The 26626-nt window shown below is 40.9% G+C and overlaps 2 protein-coding genes across 2 annotated transcripts; one reads left to right on the top strand and one right to left on the bottom strand.

The window, feature by feature from the left end:
* Window positions 1-536: 536 nt before the first annotated feature.
* Window positions 537-10008, top strand: tnnt2d (troponin T2d, cardiac; the record flags this gene model as incomplete). The annotated part of the gene is made up of 11 exons (XM_080737099.1): window positions 537-609; window positions 1137-1202; window positions 1831-1855; window positions 1995-2058; window positions 3646-3762; window positions 4878-4955; window positions 5059-5187; window positions 6865-6980; window positions 7785-7875; window positions 9184-9221; window positions 9938-10008. The coding sequence occupies 11 exons, from the start codon at window positions 537-539 to the stop codon at window positions 9978-9980; spliced, it is 840 nt and encodes a 279-aa protein (XP_080593225.1). The 3' UTR covers window positions 9981-10008.
* On the bottom strand, window positions 9440-25547 carry dnm1l (dynamin 1-like). The gene is made up of 18 exons (XM_080737374.1): window positions 25388-25547; window positions 24193-24337; window positions 22849-22895; window positions 21967-22038; window positions 21796-21882; window positions 21517-21679; window positions 21305-21425; window positions 20685-20816; window positions 19789-19995; window positions 18944-19064; window positions 18376-18531; window positions 17169-17258; window positions 16619-16711; window positions 16468-16521; window positions 14985-15131; window positions 14714-14823; window positions 13107-13266; window positions 9440-11013 (listed from the first exon to the last, which is right to left on the bottom strand). The coding sequence occupies exons 1-18, from the start codon at window positions 25487-25489 to the stop codon at window positions 10957-10959; spliced, it is 2064 nt and encodes a 687-aa protein (XP_080593500.1). The 5' UTR covers window positions 25490-25547; the 3' UTR covers window positions 9440-10956.
* Window positions 25548-26626: the final 1079 nt, after the last annotated feature.

Here is a 26626-nt window from a genome sequence, read left to right as displayed (position 1 = left end):
GTTTGTTTGTTGGTCTGTCGGTCAGTCTGTCAAGGTTAGAAAGACTTTAAAGATCTAAATGTGACCATCTTCATTCGCCTGGGAAACACCTTTTGCTATTTGAAAAGATTCCAGTGAGATTATGTTATGACGTTCAGCTGTTTGTGAATGTAGATTTGAATTTGTAACAAGTAAAAGGAGCTTTGATCTAAAAATAATACAAACTATGTAGGCCTATTGTAGAATAGGATAACCCTTTATTAGGCTACAGTGTTAGCAGCAGAGAGTTAAAAAAGTAGTCTACAAAACAACGAACAATAGAGAAACATTTTTCGCAGATAGTGACTGTAGAATGACATGTAAAGGCTTGCTTGCTATATCCTGTGTTGTATCATTTTAAATATGCACAGTAAAATCCCCAGTGTTACTGTATCTATTTGTAACTCCTAGAGTGTACAAATGGATTTGGTTACATTTGTACATGCTCAGGAATTAACTCTCAGGATTTTGCTGTGTAGGCTGACAGAGATCTGTTTTCCAGGGTTCACATTTTAACAATGTCTGACACCGAGGAAGTGATGGAGGAGGAAGTTCAGTATGTTACCAACTTTATACTTTTAAGAATCAGATGTATTTATTCAATAACTGCAGTTTATCTGATTCAAACATCTTCTCAATACATAATGTGATATTTTGTCTTTTTTTCCACTGCCACTGCTTTAATGAAGAGAGGAGGAGGAAGAAGATTGGGATAATAGAGGTATCTATCTATCTATCTATCTATCTATCTATCGTGAATAGTAACTCTGTAATTAAATGCAGTGGTCGACACCACTGGAAAAGAGGAATTGAATTAACCACATAAGCCCTATTTCAAATATAATGAAAATAGCCAATCTACAAGCTCAGTGTGTCGCATTGTGACGCATTATAAGCTTAATGTAGATCATGAGCTTGTAGATTTTCACTATTTTTGAAGATTTCTGGAAAATCTTTTTTCAACGATTTGTTTGAGGGATATTTGTGGAAAACAACTTTGATTTGTTGTTGAGTAGGCCTAGTATTCAACGGCAGTAGTTGAGTCTATACTTTGACTCAAGTACTGGGGTTGAGTACTTTGTCCACCACTGATTCATGGTATGTTTTTGGGTTATCAGTACAAGAGGAAACAACAGAGGAAGCAACAGAGGAAGCACCAGAGGAAACACCAGAGGAAACCACAGGTAAAACATATTTTGTAGACTCCATATACAGGGGTGTCGCACCATATTCTGGGCCCTGGGTACAAGGATTCACTGCGGGCCCCCCATGAATGTTATTTATAGGGGGAGAACCCATTTATGCATTATTTTGTGCTTTAACTATTGAAAAATATCAGATAGAGTGCCGCTTGTATATCTGCTATTTTTGAAAAATCGTAAAAGGTCTTGAATATTTCAAAAAAAAAGAGAGAAAAAAAAAGTTTCTATGTCAGTGGTGCTCAAACTTTTTCATGTGAAGGAGAAGGACCCCCAAAATTATATGTATTTGGCCATGGACCCCCATCTCAAAATATTTAGTTCCAGGGACCCCCCCCAGAAGCAAAATTTGAGTTACAAATATTCGCTTAAAAAAGACATATATTCAAAGATTTGCACACATTTTCACGACTTTTCAAAGATAGCAGATCTACAAGCTTGTCGCGCTGTGATCTTGTATATCTGATATTTTTCAATAGCTAAAGTATTAAATAATTGAGGCCCCTCCACCTTGGGCCCTATAACTCCTTTACTCATATACTGTACCAATTACCATAGTTCTACAAAAAATGCTCTTGATTATCAATTCATTTATGTCTGTTCCTCTTCACAGATGAATCAAAGCCCAAGCCCAAGCCGTAAGTTGCCATTCTTCTTTTGTGAAAATGTCAGGGTAGACTAGCTACTTTGTTACCCTAAAATAGGCCTATACAAAGTAAAAACTACCATTGATCATTTTTATTGATCATGTCACTAACTTCTCATTCACACCAACAGGTTTGTTCCAAATATTTCGGCACCAAAGATCGCAGCTGATGGAGGAGACAAAGTGGACTTTGATGTGAGCTGATGAAGACACGCACACGCACACACACACACACACACACACACACACACACACACACACACACACACACACACACACACACACACACACACACACACACACACACACACACACACACACACACACACACACACACACACACACACACACACACACACACACACACACACACACACACACACACACACACACACACACACACACACCATAAAACTCCAGCAGTGGAGGAAGTGCAAAGATTTTTGTTTAAAAACGTAAATAAATAAACATAAACATATTAGCTAGATATACCTACTGTATTTACAGTAGGCTACCAAATGCTAAACTACTCATTATGCAGATGGCCCATTTCACAATAGCTATAGGTTCAGGCTACTACAGTCTAGCTCCATTGTCATTATTACAGAAGTATCTAAAACAATTATGTTGCCTATTCCTAGTGGACGAGTTTTCATTTTCAGATTGTTTATTTGTCACACTGTAAGGACTTTAAAAATGTAAAAGTGCAAAACATGCCCTCTGAGATGTAGTGGAATGAAATTGGATTGTGTATGTATTATGGGTGTAACGATACATTGTAATATCGATTCGATACATATCACGATACATGGTTGACGATGCGATACATGGACGATATTGGTTCATTCATGGTGATACGATACGATTCGATTAAATGATTTAAAATCGATATAGTAACTATTTAGCAACGAAATGAAATCTGTGTGAAAGGTGTAGATAGCACAGGTTTTTAAGGGAAACATGTATTATTATGGATATAAATACGTAATACACAGTGATTATCTGCCAAATACATGGACAATTGTATATTGACAAACCTGCACCTTGACATGAACCCAGAGATTACACACATTTCTCGATAGACCAGTGTAGCTATATGGAAAGGAAAAGTAATTAAACCCCTCCTTTTAATTTTTTCATTTAAAAATGCTAAATACAATGCACAAGTAGGTAGTATCGATACAATCGATTCTTTGCACTGCCGATTCGATACGATACAAAATAAAACGATTCGATTCGATTTTAGCTGTTTTCATTTCGATATACTTCGATTTTTAAAGTTAAAAACGATATTTCGATACAGTTACTATATCGTTACACCCCTAGTATGTATTCTTTGTAAATGTAAAGTAGGCTTAAAGCTGTAACTCATTCCTGTTCTACTCTGGATTTGAACACAAGTCCCGTGTGAAAGTGCTGACATTTTTACCACTGAGCAAATAGAGCCTGCCTGCTTGCTCAGAGGAGAAATCCAATTTTAACCTTCAGGTCAACCTTTTGACCTTCAGGTAAAAGATATGGACCTCCAGGTCAGAATTCATAGCAGACAACAGGATTGTGTCAAAGGTTGTGTCAAACCTAGATGTCTCAATAGAAGAGCAGGGAGGCCAAATACAACCTCCCCAAATGTATAGTTATATTGTATTAACATACTCTACCATACAGCATGTTTAGCGTTTTATTCACTAAAAACGAGCTACACAATACAGCTTTAAGTAAGGTACTTGAACAAACACACTTGTTAGCTACTGACTGCCCCCTATTGGTTTGTGCTGGTACCAGGACATCCACAGGAAGCGTCAGGAGAAGGATCTGTCTGAGCTGCAGTCTCTGATCGAGGCCCACTTCATCCAGAGGAAGAAGGAGGAAGAGGAGCTCATCGCCCTCGTCCAAAGAATCGTGGGTTCCTACTATATAGAGCAGTGGTTCTCAAAGTTGGATCCGGGGACCCCCAGGGGTCCTTGTGGGGGGAGGCTTTAGATTCATTATATTGTTTTATGTTTGGGAAATTGATATAGCAGTGGTTCTCCAACATTTTCATGTCAAGGACCCCCAAATTAATATGCATTTTGGCCGCCAACCCCCATCTAAAAATATTTTGTGCCAGGCACCCTCCATACAAAGTTTGTGTTGTTGCCAACAAGCTGACAACGTGTGAGCTTGTAGATTTTCACTAGTCTACAGTATATGAAATATGGCTTCTACCAGGGCAGGAATTTCATGGAGGCCATGGCCAGTTTGGCCCCTCAAATCAATGGCATTACCTGAGGCCACAGTGGCCTTAATGCCCCAGCTGACTGTACCACTTTCTCCTCTGTTTCTTTCTTGTCAATATGTAGACAGTAGACACCAGTGTCTCTTTCTTGTCATGTAGACACCAGTGTCTTTTGTTGAATTCTGAAATCTTAACTCCCGAGTCCCCATCTTTAAACAAATCCAGTGACTTTGATTGGTGCTTGACTAAGCATGGATCAGATTGTAAATACCATAATTTATCTATTTCACTGGAGATTAGGTTATCATCCCTAAGTTCACTTAATTCAACAAATTCTTTCAATCGTGTTTTATTTCTTTCAATTGTGTTTTATTTAATGGCCTTCCTGTCCTGGCATTTGGCCTTTGTGCCCCCCAAAAATGGAAAACACCAAAGGCCAAGTGGCCCTGCCTCTAAAATGACAGGATTCCGGGCCTGGCTTCTACGTATGGTTAATTCATAATGTACCCGTCCCCTTGCTGCATAGTAGAGTGAAAATGTCAATATTTGTCTTTGAAATGTAGTGGAGTGAAAGTCAAGTAGCTAAAGTATTCAAAAATCCAGATCCTCTCAAAATGTACTCAAGTACAGTACTCAATGTAGTGTAGTCTACTTCATTACTGTCCACGACTGTTTAAAACTACAATGGTGCTGAATAAGAATGCTGTGTGTGTGTGTGTGTGTGTGTGTGTGTGTGTGTGTGTGTGTGTGTGTGTGTGTGTGTGTGTGTGTGTGTGTGTGTGTGTGTGTGGCCCTGCAGGACAAGCGGCGTGCTGAGAGAGCAGAGCAGCAGAGGATCCGGGCTGAGAGAGAGAAAGACAGGCAGGCCAGACAGGCGGTAAGGAGATCTCACCACACAGGTCTCATCTCACACACCAGCGACTTGGAGCTTGCAGCGTTCATTGGTTAAGTGCTTTCTTCTTTGCTGGTGTGTTTTACAGGAGGAGAAGGAGAGGAAGGAGCAGGAGGAGCACCGTAAGAAGCAGGATGATGACATCAAGAAGAAGAAAGCTCTCACTACCATGAGCCATCAACAAAAGGTCATTCAACATCTGCTCCACATCTGTCACGTACAGGGGCGTCACAAGAGGGGGGGGGTTGGACTGAGTTAATAGGGCCCAAGGTGGAGGGGCCTGTCTTTAGCTATTGAAAAATAGCAGATATACAAGCTCACAGCGTGGCACCGAGTGCCGCGCTGCGAGCTTGTAGATCTGCTATTTTTTAAACTAATGTGAAAATGTGTGGAAATCTTTGAATATGTGTATTTTTTAAGCGAACATTTGTAACTCGAATTTTGCTACGGGGGGTCCCTGGAAAGTGGAAACACATATTTTGAAATGGGGGGTCCGTGGCCAAATACATATCATTTTGCGGGTCCTTCACATGAAAAGGTTTGAGCACCACTGACGTAGAAACATAGTTTTTTCAAAGAACCTTTTCGAAGGATTTGAAATATTCAGACTCTGCACAAATTTTCATGATTTTTCCAAAATAGCAGATCTACAAGCTCGCAGCGCTTGTATATCTGCTATTTTTCAATAGATAAAGCACAAAATAATTGAAGTGAATCCTTGTACTCAGGGCCCAGAATTTGGTGCGACATCCCTGGTCACGTAGTCAAACCAAACGTCACGGGGAGGAAGCCGATCATTATGTCCAATCACTCAACCCCTTGGAGAGATAGATTGGTCTGAAGGCACGTGCAAAGCGGGCTGGGCCAAGCCAAGCTTTCTCTCAAACGGCAGAGAGATTGAAAGACTGAAAGACAGAGAGAGAGAGATGTTCCTTATTAAGGACCTGGCTGATTTTTATTCAACTTTTGCTAGTACTGTAACTTCAGCAATTCTTGCTTGCCAGGGGGCCCCGGCCCCCCGAACATTTGTCAGTACTGTAGTTCCAGCATTTCTTGCTTGCTTGGGGGCCCGCCTGGTGGTTCACAGGGCCCCAAGTTGCTGCTTAACTCACTTAATCCTCAAGCCGGCCCTGCATGCACGTAAAAGGGCCAATGTACAGGCTGAGAAAGAGAATGTTTACACTTTACAATGTAAATTGTAAAAAAAAAGGTCTCTTCATGAACATATACATACATAACTTATGCCATTACTTCTCTTTTGTAGCAGTCATTGTCTGCCCTGCTCCAATTCAATACAGCATGGGCCACACGGAAAACTCCTTAGCATCAAGTGTAGAAATAGACCGGCAATGGCCCATGTTTTCCAGGACATGCCTATAGCACGTTTATCCCATGCACACCATGTAGATCTTCTATTTTCGGCTCTGAGTATAAATTAAGCTTATGTGTGAACTTGCAGGCTCTGTTGACAGGTGTTTTAACGGGTCAGTCAGTACAAATTATAACAATCACTATAATCCATATTTGTAACTCATCTATTAAATGTATAAACTTTGAATGAATCGCTTGTTTCTAACTTTGTTAATATCCTTATGTAATGAATAGGCTATTTTCTTCTTAATCCCATTCTAAATCAACAGCTTTGGGAGATATTGTAACTTCTGAGCTTCAGGCAGTACTAGGCTACTTGTCCTACCTGGCACCAGGTTCTACATTATGGAAGAGTAGTCCACTACATATATACTAGTTATATTGTATTAACATACTTTACTATAGGCCCACAGATTGGTTGAAATCAGATTATTCATTCAAATAAGTAACGGATTGCAGCTTTAACAACCTTAACCTCTTTCAGTCCAGTTCACGTTTTCCACTTCACATGTGACCACCACAGGGTTCTGAGGGTAGAAAGGGAGCCAAGAAGCAAACAGAGAGGGAGAAGAAGAGGAAGATCTTGGCTGACCGCAGGAAACCCCTCAACGTCGATCATCTAAACGAGGACAAACTCAGGTATGTCAGCACAGTCAAACGTTCCACTGGCCAGTGGAGGGAACTAACTAAGGACATTTATTCTATAAGTACTGTACTCAGATTAAAAATGTATATACTTTTAATTTACTTGAGTATATCCAGGCAATCTCAGGCAAATATTGTACTTTTTACTGCCCTACAATTAATGAAAATGTGAGTTACAAGTTAATAGATTTAGATTATTATTAATAGAAATCCAACACAAATGAAGGGTTAATTACGCAAGTACTGCGTTCGGCTGCGTATGTAGGTATGTAGGTACAGTAGCTGTATGTTTAAGCCTGTGGCCCAATCAGGGACCAGCATTTTTGGCAACGTCATCAATTAACAGCCAACGAGGGACCAGCATTCCTGGTGATGCCAGTGAACAAGTAGGCCATACATACATGGCCTACTTGTGCACAAGGCGCAAGTTGGCACCTCGACAGAGTGCAGTTCTAGTTGTACTCCGAGTGTTTGAGTCAATTTAAGTACACTCTCAGTTAAATTAACACTGTGATTTACTGTACTGTATATACTAAAGCTTCAATCTGTAAGCCTTATGTCCATTTTCTCCCTCTCCCAACAGAGAGTGGTAATCTCAACAATGCCCAACTACATTAAAGAGGGTTCAAATAGCTTTGACAGTTGGCGTCCTACCCAACAATAGGCTCTAAATATCTCAATGAGGATGAGGGAGACCACCTCCAACCACTACTGTGCTATAGTTATATTGTGATGACATAATCTACCATGTAGATTAAAATAAGTCTGACAGTGCATTGTTTTGTCTGTTTTTTTTAGGGACAAGGCCACTGAGATGTGGAACTGGTTGATGGAACTGGAGGCAGAGAAGTTTGACTTCACTGAGAAACTCAAGTTACAGAAATATGATGTAAGTCAGACAACACATATCTCCAATCATACGTCTGTCATACACTGTGACCTCTGCAACATGCTAAGTTTTCCAAACAATGGCTGCCTTAGGACCACGTAAATGGAACGGTTTGTTCAGAACGAGAACATTGTGGGTCCTTAGTGCGACCGTAGGTTGTATTTAGTATGAAAACCTGTCTGTCCATCCGTCCGTCCGTCACGTGTCACGCTGAGGCGTGATCTGATGTCTTGATTCCATTAGATCCCTGATGTCATCAATACATGTCCTTGCCTTTTTATGCCCATATATGGAGATCTTTGATGTCATCAATATTAAGCCTAAATCTGTGAATGCCCATATATGGACATATTGGGTCAGTCTCATGGGGTCTATGACGTCAGACATCTATGTTGTCAGACGTCACGGTCAGTCATCTGCATATTTGGGAAAATATGGCAATTCATTTGGTCAAAGTTGATCCCATGCCAAAGCGCCAGCGCTCGCCCAGCAGTCTGCCGTCAACCCCAGGCAGATGCGTGCACGCGCCCATGTTGCCCTCTCCCTTAGGGCGTCTTAATAGTTGTCTGAGATACTGTATAGACTTGTTTGATGGTGGTTGCATTATTAAGTCAAGGGTTGAGTTGTTCTTCAAGGGTCAACAGTACAGGTGAATAGGCTTTGTGCGTATCCAGTGCTTCCGGTTCATTTTCCCATAACTTCATTGGCTCCACCCAAGACAAACAGACACGCCATCTATGCATTCATTCCCATCTCTATGTGACATTGGTGGCTGTCTCTTTAGGAGACCAGAAGTAGGTTGTGAATCTATTAATTCCAATTGGAGAAGCGAATTCACAAGTCACACGTTCCGAACATTCCAATCAAAACATCAATTTCTTTAGAGTCAAACCAGGAGAAAATCTACTTTATCGACCTCTGTCCCAGCAATGTACTCTCGAGAGATCTAGAAACAGTAATCATAGGACGATTGTCAGATCTGACGTCAGATGGTGCCCACTTAGGAGACTTATTTGTGTACCATTTCACACATGGCGAAGCGTGGGATGGCACGTCTTCCTAAAATAATTGAGCATCTTTGGCACAAAAGATTTGAACTGGACACATAATGAAGGTGTCCATGTTTCTGGTTCACATCTGCTGCTGGGCAAACCAAAAAAAATCTATGGGAACTGAACAGGAAACGGTTTGTGACTATATAGTTATGCACAGAGCCTATTGTATCAATAGACTTTAGATTCTTGGGTTCCTGGTCAGATTCTTACATGGACTTGAATGATTTAGTCATGCTTTTCTGTATCTTTACAGGTTAATCAGCTTCTTGCTCGTGTCAAGGACCACCAGAGGTAAGCACAAGAGGCCAAAAATGTTCCAGGCCTGGCCAACATTGACAATTAGGCTAGAAGTTATATCTGCCATCTCCACTCGCCTCCCTCATTTTACTTCTAATCTCCATTACGACCATGGTCATGAACGATTCAGAGTTCATTAAGGATCCAATTATTTATTTGAACACATTCTTCAAATGCTAAAAAAGAAAAGAAAAGCAAAAACAATACTGTATCAAAGCAAAGAATGACCATGACATTCCACAAGGCTAATTATCAATCTGCAACCATCTCCACTGTTGGCATCATACCTTGTTCACACTCAACACTTCATCCATTTGTATGTGAATGTTTGCATTGCACATTGCATGCAGTCTGCGCTGCATTGGAGTTCTCAATGCATTTTCAAGGAGGACTAGACAGAAATGTGCGTGGGTGCAATACAAATTATGGTAAAGTCTGAAATTGTAGCAATACATGAGACAAGGATTTTGGTTCATGGAGGATTTTCCCTTTCCACATCAACATGGCCCAAAATAAATAAAACCCTGTTCACCGGTGACAGCACTGACAAAACAACATAAAGCATTATACATACTTTCACCTAAATCATTAGTCATTTTGACCCCCCCAGGCACCCGGGTTTTAGGTGCTGCTACTGAGTGACTTTCACTGGTGCTAATAGCTGTACTATGCTTGGCTTGAACACTGACCATTTCTGGTGCTCTTTACAGCGCAAAAGGCCGTGGCAAGGGCAAGATGGGCCGGGTAAGGTAAAGCAGACACCGGTTGTCTGTCCTGCACCTGGACAGATGATGACTCAGTCCGGGGATCATAGGCCCAAGTGTCTCTTATGGTTTCTGTAGTGTTGGGCTATGTGTCAAATAAAAGAATCATTACAGATACTGTGTTGCCTTTCTGTAATTCCATACCGATTGTCTTATTAAAAGGTGCAGTGATGTGATTTTGTCTTAAGTACCGTACCCTGACATTTAGCTGCTAGCTGATACATTTACTAATAAAACACCAAGCTGAACAGCATCCAGAATTATTCAGAGAACTCAGTTATTACTAGATTATAATATCATACAGAACAAGTACGGGACATGTAATCAAAATGACAACTGAAATGTTTTACTTTGACTGTTTTAGCTTTGTTACACACCATGGAAGCTTGTACTGAAAATAATGTAATTACACCTGTAACTTGCGACAATAAACTTGAAGGTGAAGGAAAGCATTGAAAACAGAACACTAACAGTATGTGGCTATGGCAGGGTAGTTCAGCTTACTTGCATGGTATAAACGATGCAAATAACCTAAAAAGGGTTGTGTCATTTCTTAAGAAATATCCTCAGCACACATTATGTTATTTCATATACTCTCAACAGGAGAAGAAAAAATAAAAAGCATGAACGCGTAGCATTCAAAGTACTTAATCTAGTCGGTTTGTCTGTAAATCTACAATATGGACAAACATTCCTCAGCTGAACCCCACATGGTGAAGCTTAATGTACTTACTGTACTACTTACATACAAGATGTGTGCATGTGCTATGCAGATGGCAGAGGCTGGGATATTGATATGTGCTGCCTTGTTGATGTACTTCAAGTCCATTTGTACATAAAACTACATTTCCATAATACACAAATTGATACCAGTGCATGTTGAAGGTTTGAGTCTTGGTGGACTGGGACAATGGAGAGAGAGCAGGGTCCATGTAGGAGGGGGACAGGAGACAGCAAGGTCGTCCTCACCATAAATGAGTTTCTCTGATCTCTGCTATCACCTGGCTGGCTTTCTGCAATGCCTGGGGACAGGAATGAAATGGAACCGAGTGAACACAAATCGGGGCAGCTGTAGCTCAGGAGGTAGAGCGGGTTGGCAAATGATCCGTGGGTCGGAGGTTGATAGATAGATATGATAGATAGAGATACCTTTATTATCCCACGGGGGAAATTCAGTTGCCCAGAGGCAGCACAGCAGTTTAAGGTTACAAGTTACAAAGAAGTAAGAAAAAGAAAAAGAGTACTGTAGTGTACAGTCCAAGAGCAAGCACAAAAAAGAAGATATAAACATAAAGTGTTGAAAAGCTATTGCAAAAAAAGAAAAGAAGAATTTATACATATATATATGTTCAAATCCCGGCTCCTCCTGTCAACATGTCGAAGTGTCCTTGGGCAAGACTCTGAACCCCACACTGCCCCCAATGAGTTGGTTGGTGTCAGCTTGCCACCATTGGTGTGTGAATGTGGGAAGTGAGGACGCTGGCGTCGAATGTTCGCCGCTTCACTTCCCAATGTATGAATGAATGAACCATTGTAAAGCGCTTTGAGCACTTGGAAAAGCTTTATAAAAATGCAATTCATTATTATTAAATACATCACAAAGTTGTACATTCGCCATAACCAAAAATATATTTATTTAAATACCAGGCTCATAGCTCATTAGCCAATTTGGCTGCATGATGAATGTATTCCTAGACACTAGGGATGGCCAACGGTTAACCGTTACCGTTAAACCGATAAGAAATTGGTTACCGGTAAGCACTAACGGTCAATTTTGACCGATAAAAAAAGAAAAGAAAAAGGAAATCAACCAATGTGTCACACCAAAAGCCCCGTAGACCAATATCTACGCAACATCAAGTCATCAACCATGCAACTATACGCGCTGTGGTCACACATTTCTGGACACCAATGTCTGTGTAACATCCATGCATTCACGCAACTGCAAGTCAGCGACGCTGCTTGATTTTGGAGTCGTACACGCTGACTTGTTCAACAAATGCTCCGTTGTCGATTGGATTTTACAAAACAGACCCCCATCACATTGAATCCCGTTTAAGAAGAGCTTAAAACACAACTTTCTAATGTTACATGTTGATGACGTGAGGAACGCTAAAGTCGTCTTTTACAGAGTAGGATATGCGAAAATAACAAAGCTCAGAGTCACAAATTCAATGATCGCTGCATCAGCACACACAAAACACGGGCGAGAGAGAAGAAAATTAATGAAATGGACATCACGTTTAGCCAATTAAACCATTCCAAAAGTCATACGATTGAAAGTTATTGCTCTACATGCGAGCATCTCGCTGCGGCTGTTTTGTTAGGCGAGAGCCAGGGAGTGCACAGAATGTTAGAGAGGCATGGGCTGAAGGGCCTTTTGGTGGACAATTCTGTTGATAAAAGTTAAGGGCTCCAGCCCCCTTTGCTGTATGTGCGCAGTGCGCACGTTCCTGGTGACAGCGCATCACATTACAGACTGATCATTTAAATCCCACCGTTTCTTTGCAAAAACACATTTCTTTTAGAAAACATTTGTATTCTTGTTTCTCCTAGTTTTATTGTTTTTAATGTGTAAATATGGCACTTTATTATGGGGAAAAACGGGTGTATTTCCTTTTTTAAATCGCTAAAATAGCGCATTTTTGAACACATTTCCTTAACGGTTAACGGTTAATTAACTGATAAGGCCTTACGGTTATCGGTTAAGAAAAAAATCTCCATTTGGCCATCCCTACTAGACACTTTCAACCTGGCGTTCCTATTCAGGGCAGGTCATTATAGGTCAAATAAAATAGATATAATTATTCTTTCATTTGTACAGTGTGGCTCTAGAAGAGGGTCTGTGGTTGTGTGTACGTGTGTATTTCTGTAGCTAATCTAACTGATGCACATCACATTTTGGTACGGATGCTGCCAGTAGGCCACAGTGGTATGTCCACAATTTATTTTTAAACATTCAATACTTTTAGTGAAAATCTCTGATTTACAAGCTCAAAAGGACTTACAGTGCAGTGTGAGTTTGTAGATCAGATATTTTCACGCGACACTGGCGTTCGACAAAGTATGAATTAGAGCTCAAGTGGTTGTTCACTTAGCAGTAACGCATGGTTACCTTGAGCATGTCTGCGGCCTCGTTGCGTCTCTGGGCCATGTCCTCAGACTCTGTGAGGAGGTCATCCAGCAGGCCTGACTTGTAGAGCTGACCCACTAGCTCACTCTGCATGCAGTCCTTCACATGGTTGACCAGGAAGTGCATCACAGCCTTGGGGACGCTGGGACCCAGGAGGAGGAGGAAGACAACAAAAGGGGCATTCAATACCTTACAGATTAGGAGAAAATACAGAGGAAATAAAAAAATAGCTGTCTTTTAAGATAATATGTTGCATTATCTCACTATTCTGTTACAGTTGTAGTGGCCGATACCAAAAACTCAACGATCGAAAAAACCCAAAGTAACAGAGAAAGAAGATATTTACATCAGGAGATGTAAAGAGACAGTGCTACAAATGAACTTGCCAATAGGGGTCACTATTAATAAATAATACAAATAATACAAAAAAAAAATAATAATAATAATACATCTTAACTCAAGTGCAGAACACTCATTTTAAAGGACAACTTTGTTTTTTTACAACAAGGGTTCATCTTTTAGATTGTAATTAGAGAAAAGAAAAGATGAGTGTTAAAATGTTTTCATCTACTGCTTTCTAATGTTTTAGCAATTGGAGCTATTTTGATTTCAGTGTGTGGGGGCATGTGTGCAAGTGGCTAAATATGTATTTTTCAGAAACAATAAGCCGTCGATTTGTTTGTTACTATTTACAGTAACACTGCTAGCCCCCATAAGTGACATCTGCCCATGGAAGATTGCAGTGCATCTTGAGAATGGGCTTACTGTGACTAAAAAGGCATATTTAGCCACTTGTATGCATGCCCCCAACCACTGAAATCAAAATCGTTAAAATCGCTAAAACGATAGAAAGCAGTAAATGAAAACAGTTTGACACTCATCTTTTCTTTTCTCTAATTACAATCTAAAATATTAAAGCAACAATCCAGACCTGATTTTAGGCCTTAACCAATCTGTATGATAATGTTAATACATATATACAGTATGTTAATATAACTAGCCCTTACCCGTTCAAAGATATGAGCTCCGAAATGATGTGCAGTGTGTGGGTTATGGGATGTGCACTGTGCACACAGTATATGAGGGATGGAAAGTAACTTTAACTGGTGCTTGCATGCTAATATGTAGGAGCATCAATGTAAGAAATACCCGTTCCATTTAACGGCTACAGAGATACTGTGTAACGATCTGCATGATTTTTGGACAACATCTGTAACAGGGCCAGAACCCCCCCCCCCCCCCCCCCCCCCCCGCCCGCCCACACACACACACTCCCCCCCCCCCCCGTGTGTGTGTGTGTGTGTGTGTGGGTTCAGACAGACAGACACTCACTCACTCAGACAGACATTCGCAAAATTATAGTATAGATATAAGCACATGTAGTCACTTAATTGTTCGCTTAATGATTTTTTGAAACAGATGGCACAAGGGATTGGACACTAGAAGCACCACAATTCTTATTGTAGTTCTGACATTGCAATGTTCCTCTCTCCGTCAGGAGAGGGAAACAAAAGAGATGAAACTTATGAATTGTACCTTCAAAACAATTATAGTGGTGGTAGAAGCATAAGGGGTAAAAAGACGTGTACCTATCCTGGATGTTCTTCCGTACGATGAGGAAATAGGACTTAATGAGCCTCTCGATGACCTCACAGTCTCTCTGCTCCCGAGCAGACAGCTTCCGGGCGACTGGCACAGGCTGGAAACACAACCATAAACAATCTAATTCATTAAAGATTGAAGAAAACCATTTGGTTCCATTTGTACACTGTCAGAGCTAAGGGGAGACCTTGAAATGTAAAAGTTTGAGAAACGCTGTGGTAAGGGAATAACAGGTAGTCCAAGGCCTGGAGTACTCACCACATCTAGCAGGTTGACAGCGTGGCCCTTGTGTGAGCTGGCAGAGCCGGGGGCCCTTTCTACTGGCATACCGTCCTCTCCCTTCTTCAGCATGCCCCTCCAGTTACCGGTTCCCCCATCCACTTGTTCACTCTGGGAGCCTCCTGCCTGTAGAGACCAACGGATGGATGGGTGTCCGTCAGATTACAGTATCGGACTTGACATGCATCTGAATGATCACTGGCACAAGGTGCACACACTGACAGGCAGTGACGAAAATATGTTTACGGCAGGGATTCATAAAATAAAAGACAAATGAGTAAGCAATCAAATAACGCTGTGACACAGGCCTTCTTGTGATTTAATTATTTAAGTGTTATTTGTTGCTTATTTATAGTCTTCATTCTTGCCCCCAATGGCTCCAGGGTTGATCTCGGACTTCATGTGGCCACTGTGACATCTCTATGATGTATGACTTCACTTGACAAGTTTTAAGCCTGATCAAAGCCATGTTGACTTCCATTATAAGTTATAACACAAAAATGAAATGTATTTAAAAAAGTACAAAAACATGTGAAAAAAAGAATTAGTGGAGGTATTCAAACTGTGGCCTACGGGAAAGAAATGAGCTCAAGAAATGTATCGCTGATAGTTCCAGCGGTTTCCGAGGTCAACTCCGGACATACAGACACACAGACAGACCATCTTTAAGAGAGCTGTAAAACGGCATGCAGTGGACAGATATACAGCAAAATCTTCAGTGTTAATTTATCCATTTTGGTTACATTTGTACACTCTGAGTTAATTTAACATTGAGGATTTTACAGTGTACGGTCCAACAAGGCCTTCGTGAGTGAGTATGGTAAAGGGGGATGGATGTCTGTGGGACATTTCAGGGACCAAAACAAGTGAACAAGTGTTAGCTGCATGGAGACAGGGATATGGACTACGTGTAGGAAGCGGTTGAAGGTTCTAGTTAGGCTGGGCAGCAAGACAAGTGTGGTTGGGTGGGTAGACGTTGACCATGCCATCAGCAGGCAGTGAGGGCACACACCTTGGTGGCCTCCCCCTCAGGGGAAGAAGGCGCAGTGGGGGAGTAACCTGGGTCCTTAACAGACTAGAGAGAGAGAGAGAGAAAAGGAGGAAGAGAGGGTGGACCGAGAACCAAAGAGCTTGATACTTCGGTGCGTGCATACATAGTCGTGCACCGAAAATACCTGATCTACAAGCACACAATGTCTGTCGTGCTGTGAAGACCTGCTATTTTCGGTGCGCTACACTAGTGCAAGTATAAATCCAGCTTAATAGGACCTAAAAGCAGAGGTAGGGACGCGCGCGTGTCTCTATTTAGGTCGAGAAAGTGTCCCCATAACTTTTTAAGTTTTAATAAATTATTAAATAATATGAAAGCATTTGAAAAAGGTATCTGAAATCTTGTAGCTTGGAGAAAAGAGAGCAGAACAGGAGAGGAAAGAAGAACAGGGAGGAGAGATCCCGGCAGTACCTTCTCTCTGGGGCCAGCAGAGGGCGCGTCTCTCATTCTGTTGCGTCGCTGCTCCTGTGAAAAACGAGTGCAATGCAGTTATTCACTGGCCAACAGCAGAGTTGCTCTACGTTGCCCTCAGTGAATACGTGGAATGAGGTTCAATTCTTACTTCTATATTATTGTTCATGACACCACAGGCGTCAGCAAAATCTGGATGCTTGGTGTTGATATAGGCAAGCTCAATTGCTACTAGATTATGAACCTGGGGAAAAAAAGCAAACAAAAAACAAGATACAATTAATTTGAGCTCAGAAAGCATTAACCCATTTAGAACGGGTACACATTTTGTGTATCATTATTTTATGCTTTAACTATTGAAACATAGCAGATATACAAGCTCACAGCGCGGCACCGAGTGCCGCGCTGCGAGCTTGTAGATCTGCTATTTTTGAAAAATCTTCAAAATTCGAATTTTGACCCCATTCTATAAGTGTCTTTTGAATCCTTCTAAGATGTTTTGAAAAACCTATATTTCTATGTCGGCAATCTGGCTATAACCATCGTCAAAGAAAAGGTCCTTTTCACTTAAATGGAGCTCAGTTGGTCTGTTCTTGAGACACTACTATGGCAGTGGTTCTCAAACCTTTTCATGTGAAGGACCCCCAAAATGACAATTAATAATACCCAGGCATCTTGAGGGTAAAGAAACAGGGACTGACCATGTCATTGGTGACTGGTAGTCTTTTCCTTAGCAGCGAAGTGACCACTTCTACAATAGCATCGTGAAGCTTTGGAAACCTCAGCAACTCCTGCAGGGATGGAAAAGAAGTATCACCAGAATAAAGTGTATGTGCACTGAAAAAAGCATTCCCTCTACCCGTTTATTGTATGCAGTCAGTGTACCACCAAAATGAAACCAAAGCAAAAATTGTCTTCAAACTTAATGGTAGGCCAATCGCTAATTGTGGTGAGCAAGTTAGATATTTGGGTCACATGAGCAGGAATGACTTCTTACAGCATGTGATGATGACGATGTGCAGCGCCAGTGTTGCCAATTGTATGCACAGCACAGCCCAATAGGCTAGCATGCAAATTGCAGTACAGATGATGTTAAAACAGCTCTTTATTGCGTACTGTACTCCACTCTTTAAAGTTATAGTAAAAATGAAAAGTTGCCATTTAATGTTTCAGTCTTGCTTAAACTCCTGATGGAAAGATGGAAAAGTCCAAGTCATACGTTTGTGACTATTATGTTCCCACCTTTCATATTGTATTGAGGAATTTCATGTACAAATTTTATATTTGCAATTGAGTAAACAAATATGATCATATAGTCTTTGGCTGACCCTACATTGAGCGACAAGATATTCCTCCTGTTTCTGGAAACATTGGAACATGTCTGTATTTTTTGGATCCATGTGTTAGATTAATTGAATTGAATCCTGCTGTCAGGGTTTCTCTGAGCCATGATACATTCATACCTTCATATGTTATGATACACCTTTGTGCTGTCTCTATGGTAACCAACTGTTTATGTTGACAAAAAGGGAAATGGCAACCGCCGATGTTGTGATGTACTGTGATCCATCTATGCCACGGTCTACATGCAGACACTGCCAAACCTGCTCTGCTAAAAGCTCTTTAAAGCGATAGAAAGTAGTACTTTGCATTTCCAGGACAACAGACTGCACTTGGACATGCTAACCAATCTTATTATACAACCTTTATTGTAGGTGTGCAACAGCCTGAGAAGGTCTTCACATTTTTTCCTTTTGAGATCACTTGTCCGAAAAAGCTTAAAATTACTTTAACAGTGGAAGCCAAACCAGAGCATTGTGTTGGTGATGGATGTCTAAAAATGGTCTAACAATAAAGATCTTGATCTACAGGTATGTGCTTTAGCTTGTGTGTTTGTGTGCATCCTACCTGTGTGCTGTAGTTGCTGCAGTGTTGAATAATTCTCTGCATCTCCTCATGCACCAGCTCCACACAGCGCAGACTGGGTTCTTCTAATCGTTTGACTTGCCTCTTCACCAGCAGCTCAAACGACACTTCAGGCACAAATAAAGCAGGCCTTGGACCCTGCACACACAAACTCCATTAACCCACAACTATCTTTGACTCAAGTGCAGAAGCCAGTGAACCAATGAAACTAAAACGGTTATATATTTTCCCATAAGACGTAATCTAAAAGAGGGGTCCCTAACTTTTCCACTTAAAGGACCCCCAAATAGACATAGAATCTGGCTAATGCGAAATGGGCCAAAAAAGTGAAAATCGCCCATCTACAAGCACACAGAGCACCACTTGTAGATCTGCCATTTAAAAAGCGTTTTGTTTTTTATTTTATTGACTAATTGTGACAAATATGACATAAGGGGGTGCCATTTTGAAAGTGAGTAAACTCGCACAATAATATATTATGAACTGAATTTTATATATCGATTTTTAAGTGTGTTTGTTTCTTCTCCTTTCCGTTGCAAAGCTAACTCACCGTTGCGTTTCTTATCGCTGTGAGCACATCTATAGTTGTCAGACCGCCCAGCGGATCTACGGACTCCAGTGTGCGTCCAAATGTCTCATGGAAGATATAACAGATTCTTGCTCCACCGCATCTAAAAAGAAGACAAGAATTCAGAGGGGGCCATTCAAGTGGTCAGAACTTGTCTTTTGTATTTTTCCTGAGACTAGCTCAGGGGGGATCCAGGGGGTCCTCAGTTAAATGTGTTAACACAGCATCACAATCATTAGTGTGGTTGCCAGTAGGGAAACCACACTATTGTTCTAGTCTGGAACAAACATAGCGTAAACATAGCCAATCAGGAAGCAGCAAAAAAAAAAAAAAAAAAAAAAAAAAAAACATAGCATAAACATAGTCAATCAGGAAGCAGCAAAATGATTATGGTCAACATAGCCAATCAGGAAGCAGCAAGATTATTATGGTCAAAATAGCCCATAAGGAAGCAGCATTCTCTGTGACGTCACCATTATAGAGTACAGGTAAGTCTGACGTTCTGCCTATCCAGGCAATAAATATGCAACAACACTTGCAATTTCCAATTGCATCTTTTCTAGTTTTAAACACATTTATACTTCATTGGCTATTAAAAAATAGCAGATTGTAAGCTCACATAATAATTTAGCATTTGTAAAACAAATCTTCTATTCTGGGGGTCCTTGGCATGGAATATTTTTAGATGGGGGTCCGGGAACACACAAGAAATGGCCAAATACATTTTGGGGGTCCTTGCCATGAAAAGGTTTGAGAACCACTGCACTAGCTCCCCTCAGTGGTCTATGACGGTGCCTGCATGCAGTAATCAGGGTTGCATAACTCACAGTTCAGCTGTCTCGATGTACTTGGCTGTGCCCTCTATGGTGTGGCAGTACTCTGCGGCAAACTTAGTGATGAGTTGCAGCAAGGTGGAACTCTTGTCCTCTACGGGTTCACCATAGCTGCTCAGTAGGGACTGGTACTGGGCAGCCAGCACGTTGATACGAGTCTTCAGCTCAGGAAGACAATCTCTGATGTGGTGCATGAGTAACCTACCGCCAGGAAAGAAACAAGATTTCACTTTTAAGCTTATAGACATACTGCAGATAGATGTATATTGATCCCAACTAAGTGAAATGCAGTCATAGCAGCACCATAGTAAGGATTAAACAAACGGTATAGAAAAGGGAAGAGAACAATTACAGAATAAGTAATAATACATGTAGGCCACTAGTGGTTGGAAATAGAGGTATAGGTATTGTGTGCTTTATCACCAATAAAAATGGTATATAAATGGACTTAAAACATAGTGACTGACCTGGCCACCAGCATTTCGGACAGACCGACCGGACATAAATAAATATAACGTGGCTCAATATGTACATATTGTATAGTCACGTAGTTAGATATAAATAAGTATAAATATGGTAAATGGACAATCTATCAACCGTAGTACAGTATGTGCATATTCCAACAGCAAGTATTATATCTTGACTGAATTATTTAACCATCAGTAGTTCTGAAAGAGAGAACTGAAAAGTGGCACGGTCGAGACAGATGGACGCCCACCCTAAAGCCTGGGTCTGCCTGACGTTTCTTCCAGTTATTAAGGGGGAGTTTTTCGTTGCCACTGTCGCAAAATTGCTTGCTCAGGGTGGGACAAGGTAGGGTCTCTGCTCTACATGTAAAGTCATAAAGACATTTAATAAAATTGAATTGAATTAATTATTGTTCACCCTACCTGTTCAATGTTCTGGCCAGATATTTGGTTCCATTTCTGTTTGCAAGGGAGGGGTACTTCTTCTGTAGGAAGGCATATTCATCACGAATGGAATCTGCCACCAACTTCTTATTGTTGATGTCCAGCTGACTCCTAGGAGGTGGGTATCAACAAAACAAATATAGAATTATGCTTAATTTATACACGTAGATGTGTTACACGTGGTGTAACACATCTACAAGCTCACAATACGTCACAGATGCAACACAACCCCTCCCCTTCTTTCTATCCATCACTTTATAAATTTATAAATGTCTTTATCGCAGACTTGTGGTCTACAGAAAACATACAATTATCACAAACATCGAAAAAAAACACAAATAAAAAATAGTCCAAACAAACCTCATTTGAGAGATATAGTAGATATAATAGTAATATTAGTAGTAGTAGTAATACATTATACGAATAATAATCGTGTTCCCTTTAGTTGTTATTGGGGTGTTTTGCTACAGTACTCTTGCACATATATGGAATGTGTCCTGTGCATTTATACCTCCTAACTATTAGGAGCAGTGGATGCCATTAGATATGACTGATGGGATACGACAGGCGACGGTTAACCTTTTCAGCATGTTTCATACCTGTTGACAACACCGATGAGACCCAGTTTAACAGGGATAACTCTGCCCATCAGTACGTCCATGGCATCTGTGCCAGCGTCCATCAAATCAAGTTTGGTCACCACTGCTAACGTCCTCCTTCCTAAACATGATACAAATAAAAATAAAGAGATAGAAAACAAAACAAAACTAAAGGAAACCAAAGTGACAGGAAATAGAGGAGGGATGTTTACCATCGGGGTCAACCTCACGGGCCACCTTGAGAGCCTCGGAGGTGGCCATGTCTGTGTTGGCAGCGGTCACAGCCAGGATAATGCTGTTGGGGTTGGCGATGTACTTCAGGATCAGCTCTCTGATCTGAAGCTCAATGTCTTTGGGTTGGTCTCCCACTGGAACCTGTTTGAACACACACACACTTTAATTGATGAATGTACTACCGCTATACCACTCCATACTAGTCCAAATTCTATATAAGTTACTGGTCTTGACAAAACATTGATTCTTTGCATTACCTTTGTAATGCCAGGCAGATCCACCAACGTCAGGTTCACTACGTGTGGTGAGAAGATCTTCAGGTGAATGGGCTCATCACTGATCCCCTACAACAGAAAACTATTAGATCTCTGTCGCCATCCGATTAGTGTTGTCTGTCTCGCAGCTCGCCATGTGGCTAATTAGCATACCTTGTTGTTTCCAGACACTCGTTCGGTTTCTGCTTCAATTTCTTGCCTGATCTCATCAAATTCTGTGTATATCTGGAAAACAAGCAAAAAATAAAAGAACAGTGACATTAACAAAACAGAAATGTCTTTAAGCATAATGACTCATGTTTAGACTATTCAAAGTATCAATGAATCATTCAAACTACTTTATTCAAACTAGAAGATAAATTGATTTATGGATGTATAATGATTAATATGCAATATCGTCATAGGCTTAACCACTTAAGCCCTAATTTATACTTTGTTGTACAATGGTGTCCTGCGAAAACAGGTCTACGAGATCACAATGTGGTGCAAGATCTGCATTTCTTTCTATTTTTTAAAATTTCTTCAACTATAATAACTGGCCAAAATAGAACCGCCAGGTAGAAAGTGGTTAAGTAAGTGCATAAAGAATTGGCACTCAAACACAAGTGTGATCAATGAAGCAGTTCTTTTCTGAAAAATCCTGTTAACAGAATAATACATCATATCATGGGATGGTACCAAACCCATAATAACAAATCATAAGCATAAGGTATTCTTTGTTCAGACTCTGATTAACTACTGTATTTGGGACAGTGAAGCAGGGAAAAGCCATGATTCCCTTGTGAGGACATTAGCCTTAGAGAAAATCCACAGTTATATTTTTAGTTACGGCAGTGCTGTGCACTTGATTTGATAAGAGATTGTACAAGTTCCTGTTGATTCACACACTCCAGAAAACCACAATCGTGCCTCTGGCAGTTATTCCGTGGCTGCCAATGAATCAATACAATATTATACAGGGAGCCCGTTTTATTATCTGAGCTGGGTTATCAAATATTCAGAGGTTTCTATTCATAGACGTGGTCAGTAACCTACCTTATTTTTGGTGTGTAGAAATTTGCCCCATTCTTCTCCATCGATGCCTGTAAAAGAACAAAAGAAAAGGGAAAGGAATCAGGAATCTTTCAACTTGGGGTGTCAGTTCCTGCTTGTTTGACATCATGTAGCTTTGAGATCAGATGTGATAGATTATAACTGCCATCATGTTAAATGTCTCTGGGGATGACAGTGACACTGTATGATTGCTTGTCGCTTCAGCTGGGATGGAAATTTACTCTTTAGGCCAGAAAGCAATCCATGGCCAAGAGCCAAGGATATGAATAAACAACAAAGCTGTTTATATAGCCCACAAATGGAAAATAGAAGTCAACTGTGGAAAGTGTTTTAAAAAAGGACAGGCACAACCAGGTCTAACCGAGTCTAAAAAAAAAATGTATTTCAACTGCAATCAGCCGAGCTACACAACAAGGAAAAAAAACAAAGGTTGGAATCTGTCAGTCAGTTAGTTAAAAGGAGTTTGTTTAAGCAAATCGGAATCACAGTGAAGTGCTTTCAAAACTCCATGGTAATTTCAAACTGAAGACAATTTCTTTCATTGATTCAATGACATAGGTAAACTAACTGAATTAAACAGAGACCAGCCTTATGGGGGATGGATGCATGATGAGCTGAATTATGCTAAGCCACAATGCTGGGTTTAAGGCAACACAAATAAGTTACAAAATGGGCTGCTAAATGTAGACAAGAGAAGGCAAGGAAAAGGAGACCTCTGTAAAGGTGTCCATTTTTCCTGGAATTGGAGTCTGTGGTTCAGGAGAGATGAAAGGAGAATGGTGTTAGCATGGCTAAACTGCAGCTACGGCACTCTGCAGCGATGCAGTCGTTTGTAATCAAGGAGCCATTCCAAGAACACAGATAGAAACAAAATCCACAACTAGTGAAACCTTTTTAAAGGTTTTCAGCTGCTGGGTACGTCACCACCACTCTCCTGTACTATACAGTAGGTGAAAGATATTGCTGACCTCAATATCTGCTGACGTAACATGACACACTGCAGATGCACGTCTACTGTATGTCATGCTGTGATTGTATTCACCTATCCAAAATTCCAGACGATATCTTGTCTCATGTCACGATATCAATATAATATTGATCTATTGCCACTGCAGGCTGTTTCAGCCTGCACCAAAAACCCACTCAAATCAAAAGATCCATAAAATGCTAGAATCTCCCATGGAACTTTCATTATATTAACCAGTCAAACATCACTTTTTTTCTGCCAGAATTTGGCCAGTGACTGCAATGCTATTTCCCATGTACAATCAGAAATCCCCACAGAAGCCAAGCAATGGACGGAAACAGTAAGGGCAAAGACATTACCATTCTCCTCGCTGGTTTTCCTGCGGTCCTCTGGATCTACATGTACCAGCTGAAGGATGAGAGGCCTTCGGGTGACGACACCAGTACCGCGTGGTAGGAGGTCTCTGCCAACCAGGCTCTCTAGCACAGAACTCTTCCCACTGCTCTGTAAACACAACAACTAAAGGTTACAAACTTACTGTAGCTTTCATATTTATGTTAGTATGTATGACTCATTCAGCATTGTCCATAGTACATAGCATGACATGGGACACTCCTTCCATGGGTGTTGTTCATTTAATGTTGGGTTTCACAAGTGGGAAGTAGTAACACCCAGGTCCTCCTGAGAACTGGTATGGCAAAATGTTACACATAGCCTGGCGGGATTTACTGTATCATTAATCAACTGCCAATTAAGATAAGGCTTGTTTGGCAAATTGTGTGCAGAAGCAGTTCCAGTGTGTGTTGGCTAGTGTAGTGGACTGTGGCATGCAAGAATATGATAGCAGTTAGGAGCTTCCTCCTGACAAGGACACGCACAGGGACATGGCATCTGAAATGTCCTGTGGCTGGCCCATGTCACTGTAACAACCTCATGATCAGGTGCCTGTCAAAACGTCTAAAAACACAGTGATGTTGACCTGTAAACGTACACACAGTATTGCTTATTAATGTATTGGTCTGTTTACTCAATTAATTAAGCAACACAAAGGAACTAGACAGGCCCCCCCTGTCTGCCTATGCTGTGTGAATGGAAAACAATAAGTCAACACAAATGCTTGGTTTCTGAATGCCATCATAGTTTTCTAGAAAGAATTGACTGATGTTGGACAGGAGTCAGGGTAGTTTGTGTGTGTGTCTCGTGTGTCTGTGTGTAATGCAAATTATGAGTTGAGATATCTCTGTGGCCAATCTAAGGTAGCAAATTGCTGTGGGTTATTTTGAGGAAATGTCGGTTAATGTCATAAACTGACATGGGATTGTCCCTCAAGTCACGGTAGCCAAAATATTACTTAAACACCATTAAGTACATCAAAAACTATAGCCAACTTTAGGGTAAGGTTGATGCAGTTGTTGGATAATTGTAGAATCAAAATGAAAACGGTTACGTCTAAAGCTGAAATGTGAAACTGAAGGATACTTTGAAGTCAATGAGCAGAGCAAGCAGCAGGTTAGCGTCAGTTAGCCTGCTATCTTCTACCACTACGGTTCCTACCTGGGTTCCAACAACAGCTATTTGCGGTAGCTGGATGATATCCGCACCAACTGTATTAAATACGTCTTGTAGTTTGTTTATGACGGGTATGAGGGCTTCCATAGCTGTGATTGAAATAGCTACCCGTCAAACCGACTACCACAAACGACCCAGCTAAGCAGGCAGCAGCACGGGTACAAAGTCATTCAATGTCCCCCTCCTAGCATGTCTCAAAAGCCAGCCAACAACTGCGCACAAAATAAATCACCGTTGCATTGTGGGAGTTTGAGTTCGACATAACCAAAGGTTCACCCCAACTCATTAATAAATCAATAATATAATAAAATGTAATACAGCATAATATAATAATATAGGCCTACCTAAACAAATTGGCTATATATTACAGAATGTAAAAATATTTCAGCAAACGTTTTAGCAATATGCCTTTATGTATTCAGTTATTTCTTGTATTAAAGATACTAGCCCTTACCCGTTCAAAGATATGAGCTGTGAAATGATGTGCAGTGTGTGGGTTATGTGATGTGCACTGTGCACACAGTATATGAGGGATGGAAAGTAACTTTAACTGGTGCTTACATGATAATATGTAGGAGCATCAATGTAAGAAATACTACCCGTTTCGTTTAATGGCTACAGAGATACTGTGTATCGATCTGCATGATTTTTGGACATCTGTAACCCCCCCCCCCACACACACACACACACACACACACACACACACACACACACACACACACACACACACACACACACACACACACACACACACACACACACACACACACACACACACACACACACACACACACACACACACACACACACACACACACACACACACACACACACACACACACACACACACACACACACACACACACACACACACACAGCTGGTTAAACATGTTGCCTCATGCTAGATGCAGAATAGATAAGCCTCATGCTAGATGCAGAATAGATCTTTAGATACACCATAAAAATACTAATATACAGCATACGATTTGTGAAAGTGACAAACGGGCTTCACAGTTATGTTAGGTGTGTTCATATGCTAATGGCGATGCGATTTCAGATCAATTGCTCCAGCCACTGAGGAGAAACGCTGTTACAGACAGACAGACAGACAGACAGACAGACAGACAGACAGACATTTGGAAAATTATATGTTTGATGGTACATTGACAGTGGGGTCCAAGTTTGAGTCCAAGGTATCAGGGTCGGTTTTCTTTCAATTTAAAT

Source organism: Nannobrachium achirus (genome assembly GCF_963921795.1).
Source record: "Nannobrachium achirus genome assembly, chromosome: 11".
NCBI lineage: Eukaryota > Metazoa > Chordata > Actinopteri > Myctophiformes > Myctophidae > Nannobrachium > Nannobrachium achirus.
Note: the sequence above shows the minus strand (reverse complement) of the source record. Positions and strands in the feature narration are given on the sequence as shown.

Coding starts and splice junctions, on each gene's coding strand:
- dnm1l (XM_080737374.1), bottom strand. CDS start 25,489: ATGGAAGCCCTCATACCCGTCATAAACAAACTACAAGACGTATTTAAT. Junction 20,817..21,304: donor CTCATCGGTGTTGTCAACAG/GTATGAAACATG, acceptor CCCACCTCCTAG/GAGTCAGCTGGACATCAACA. Junction 16,712..17,168: donor TACCAGTCACCAATGACATG/GTCAGTCCCTGT, acceptor TTTTTTCCCCAG/GTTCATAATCTAGTAGCAAT.